Raw genomic sequence first — 4,363 nt, forward strand, 5'->3', positions numbered from 1 at the left:
AACGTTCTCTTTTGCTGGACAAAAGGACAGTGTACTGCAATGCTCTTAAAAATAGCCACGCTGCAGCAACAGGCAGCACTTTATAATGAAAATAACTTGCTCACAAGGGCTTTATGTGGTCTTTTCCTGAGTTTCAAGACAAATTTAAGTACTTACTATCATGGTGGAACTGTTCTCTGTCCTGATTTAAGGATTTATTATTTTCAAGGATATTTATAGTGGTCAATATCATACCAACTTCAGTATCCCATAAATTAATGGAGCTCCTATAATTATTATTTTACTATTTTCTTAATCACTCAGTACTTTTATACGTACTTATAAATATACTGTTAGTAGTCATGGTTTTACATGTATTATCACATGCAAATTATTTTTGGGAAATATTATGGGAATTAACTCAAAGCAAATAAATGCCATTGAAACACACTAAAAACCTGAAACATTCCTTTTTAGGTAGGCACTTGAGTTTTTACTGTTAAAAAAAGGTGCAAGAAGAGCCAATAAGATAAACTGAGAATTTTGTTTTAAAAAAACAGCCTGTTTACAGGGTTATGTTAATGTCTGTTTTCACATTTGTGAATTTATTGAGATTTTTTAGATGGAAAAGGAAAAGGGGTAAAAATGCTTTGAGGATTCCTATAGTTTTTCAGCACTTTGCATTTCTTCTGAAAATGGGCTGCTAATGACTTTGACTTTGATTTTGGTCATCTGTGACCGCAGTCGTGCCTTTGGAGTGGATAGAGAACTTGCAACCAAGCAGAGGAAGAGAATACAGCATAGATCCAAGCTGTTAACCTAAATTCACTTAATTTTCTTGTCCTGTCCTCTATTGGTCTTGGGAACAATACCCCTCTCGAATTTCACCATCCCATTGGGTTGGTGGGGAGAGGAACTCCTCCTCTAGCTGTCCCACAAAACGTCCCTCCTCCTTCCCTGTGCTCTGATTGGTGTAGAATTTATATATTTACACCGTGAGCTTATCAACACACACCACTAGTTCCAAATCTCTGGGAAAAAAGGTCTAGAGAAAGTTTGGCAAGCCTTTGAGAGGTAAAGGAAAAGGTAAAAGTTAGCGTGCAGTTGTCATTTTTTTTAAATTAACAATACATTTTTCACAAAAACAAGGTTTTCTTGCTGGAATGAATATATCTGAGTCTAATTATTGTAGAGAGGAGACTTCTCAGCCAAGGGGCGATTGTTCATGGGTCGCAGCCCACAGCCCCAGCTCTGATTGCGGGCTGGGGTTCAACCAGACCCGAATAGGAGATCCAGGATCTGTGGTAGGAGCTGAGGGCCGGACTGCCAGCCCCGAATCTGGGTGTGGATTGGGTCCGGCCTCGGGAATCTCAGAAGGGAAATCTGGAGCAGAGTCTAGGATTCGCCGGCCCATGAACGCTTTCATGGTGTGGGCAAAAGATGAAAGAAAACGTCTGGCTCAGCAAAACCCCGATCTGCACAATGCAGTCCTGAGCAAAATGTTGGGTAAGGCACTTTTTAAAATATGTAATGCATCTTTCAAAAAATGTGCATGTTTTTAATGTGTGCTCTTTCTCTAAACAGATTGAAATACACTGCAGATGTACTGTATGAACTACAGAGCTGTTTCTCATGCTGTAATTATATTATACTTATAATCATACTGTAATTACTGTGCAAAGAGAAATATCCTTTTTACCTCCAACCATGCATATGATATTTTTGTTTGTGTTTTTGGTTTTGTTGGTATTTTTCAGCATGTTTTTAATTTTTGGTCAACATCACAATACAACAGCATGGCCAAGTACTAGTGTTCCTAGTAATAAATTCTTGAAGTCTGCAATCACAATCATTTGTATTGACTCCATTTTCACGGCTGTGGTATTGAAATGCTGATTAACCTCTTGCAGGCCAATCCTGGAAAGCTCTGAGCACGGTCGAGAAGCGTCCATTTGTGGAAGAAGCTGAGAGACTCAGGCTCCAGCACCTCCAGGATCACCCCAATTACAAATACCGCCCAAGGAGAAAGAAGCAAGCCAAGAAAATCAAGCGGATGGAGCCAAGCCTCCTTCTTCACGGCCTTTCCCAGACTTGCGGTGGTGAAAACTACAGCATGAATCACCAGAATGGGAGCCAGCCGGGTCACCACCAGCTGCCTCCGCTAAACCACTTCAGAGACCTGCACTCCGTGGGCTCGGAGTTCGAGAGCTATGGGCTGCCAACGCCTGAGATGTCTCCTCTGGATGTGCTGGAAGAAGGCGATCCGGTCTTCTTCCCACCCCACATGCATGACGACGTGAACTTGGTGCCCTGGATTAACTACCACCACAATCCGCACCACCACCACCACCACCACCACCCCCCACCCCCCCAGAAGTCCCCAGAGAGCCATCAGGAGAAGCGGCACATCCCTGGGCCTGAGGGGACACACATGTCCTTCTCCCAGAACCCCGTGGGCGTTGCTGAGGCGGTGAAGGGCTCCCACACCAGCAGTGTTTATTACAACCAGGTCTACTCAGGCCCACAGGGGGGCTTCACAGCTCATCTGGGCCAGCTCTCACCTCCGCCTGAAGCTCCCACTCTGGACAATGTGGAGCAGCTTAATCACTCTGAGTTCTGGACAGAAGTTGACCGCAACGAGTTTGACCAGTATCTGAACATGAGCAGGACTCGTCTCGAGGGCCCGGGACAGCACTACACAGCCTCCATGTCCAAGGTGCCTCCCAGACATATATCTTGTGAGGACAGCCCCTTGATATCAGCCTTGTCAGATGCCAGCAGTGCTGTGTACTACAGTGCCTGCATCACGGGCTAGACTGTCAGTGAGCTGGTGTGGAAATTGACACTTTTGTTTCAGAGCAAACTTTGCACCATTGTTCTCATCGAGTCATACTGAAGCGTCGTTTTTTCTCACAAACATTAACGCATGATAATGGGAAAATTATTCCATTATGTGCACCTTATTTTTACCACTGATTTTCAGTATACTTGTGATTAACTGGGGCAAAATCTGCACTGGTTCCAAAGTGCATGCATTTGGGAATTTGTTTTCTATTTGTATAAAATAGCCTGATACACAAAAGCTATGATAATATTAAACTATGTTAAAGAGCATACTTTCTAAAATTATAGGTATGTCCCCACATAACGAAATTGCATTGATAAAATGTTCTAGGGTGCATGGCAACAGTATAATAAAATGAGGACATTTATTATCAAAATGGAATCTGAGAAGCAGCGATAATGAACTAGTTACAAAGAATGTACTGTTTTGTCGCTCCTCAAACCTAGTCTGTAAGTTGTGGTTGTTGTTTTTTTTAAGCATTTTGATTGTAGACAAAGAATTTTGTTTAATCTGAGCAGGATCTCAGCCACAAACTGCATGAAATCCAAATCCAAAATGGACCAAATTCACTATTCAGGCCCTGCTGATAGTTGAATATAGTTGGTATAAATATGTTAAAACCAGTATTTTATTATCCTTGTCCATTTTCTAATTGATTGAATTGGTTCTAATATTTGATATTATTACGTGTCCTCCATGATAGAAGATTTTCAAAAAAGATTAAGTATCACAGATAAAACTAAGGAAAATGGTATATTCCCTCAGTGTTTTTAATAATCAGAGTAAAATTGCTGCAGTCCCTCACATGTTCCGTCATTTTAAATTTCCTGGACACAGACAGCAAGCGCCAAAAATGCTAAATTTGTTTTATTTATAATAACAGCACTGGTCATTACACAATATCTATTAAAATTGTTGATTTCATGGTAACTTTTGTATTATTCTGTCTGTAAATATTGTCAATTTTTATATATATTTTAAAATTGCTTAAAATTGTTGTGCAAAATAAAATTTGAATGGTGATATCATGTGTTGGTTAAGTTTCGGGTGAAAGTATTGCAATTCAGTGTCACTGACATGTCTTCAATATACTGTACTTGCTAGTTTTGTAATTATTGACCAAGTCTTACTTGTTCCTATATTTATTTATTTTTTTCAGTTTTAGACAGGACAAACATGATGAGTCTGAGAACTTTTTTTTTAAAGCCACAATGTTTCAGTCTTAGTTTATAGTGCTGTCTGATTTCATTTTCCTGGATTTTTGATAGACCACAAAATGAGTTTGGCTCATGAAGCAATTCTTCCTAAACCACTTACACAAAAATAAACAGGGGAAAAAATAAGAAATAAGTAGTTCTTTTTCTTTCTTTTAATTTAAGAAAAATATGTCCAAGGATCAAAGAAAGTATTTTTTAAGAAAGCATTCTTTTGCTCTGCTCTTAGGCCAGATCAAATTATATAGACTAGAGCATTGTTTTCTCATACTTTAGAAAAGTCGCAAAAACCTAATACAAAACATTTTAAACCATTCTTACACCT

General features: G+C 39.7%; 1 protein-coding gene across 1 annotated transcript; it reads left to right on the forward strand.

Annotated features, from left to right (window-relative positions):
* The first annotated feature begins 1,005 nt into the window (after positions 1 to 1,005).
* Positions 1,006 to 3,847, forward strand: sox18 (SRY-box transcription factor 18). Its single transcript, XM_088608066.1, has 2 exons — positions 1,006 to 1,485; positions 1,890 to 3,847. Exons 1-2 carry the CDS (start codon positions 1,143 to 1,145, stop codon positions 2,792 to 2,794), a joined length of 1,248 nt encoding a protein of 415 aa, XP_088464192.1. The 5' UTR covers positions 1,006 to 1,142; the 3' UTR covers positions 2,795 to 3,847.
* The last annotated feature ends 516 nt before the right edge of the window (positions 3,848 to 4,363 follow it).

This window comes from Lepisosteus platostomus, chromosome 15, assembly GCF_059453375.1.
Source record: "Lepisosteus platostomus isolate fLepPlt1 chromosome 15, fLepPlt1.hap1, whole genome shotgun sequence".
Classification (NCBI taxonomy): Eukaryota; Metazoa; Chordata; class Actinopteri; order Semionotiformes; family Lepisosteidae; genus Lepisosteus; species Lepisosteus platostomus.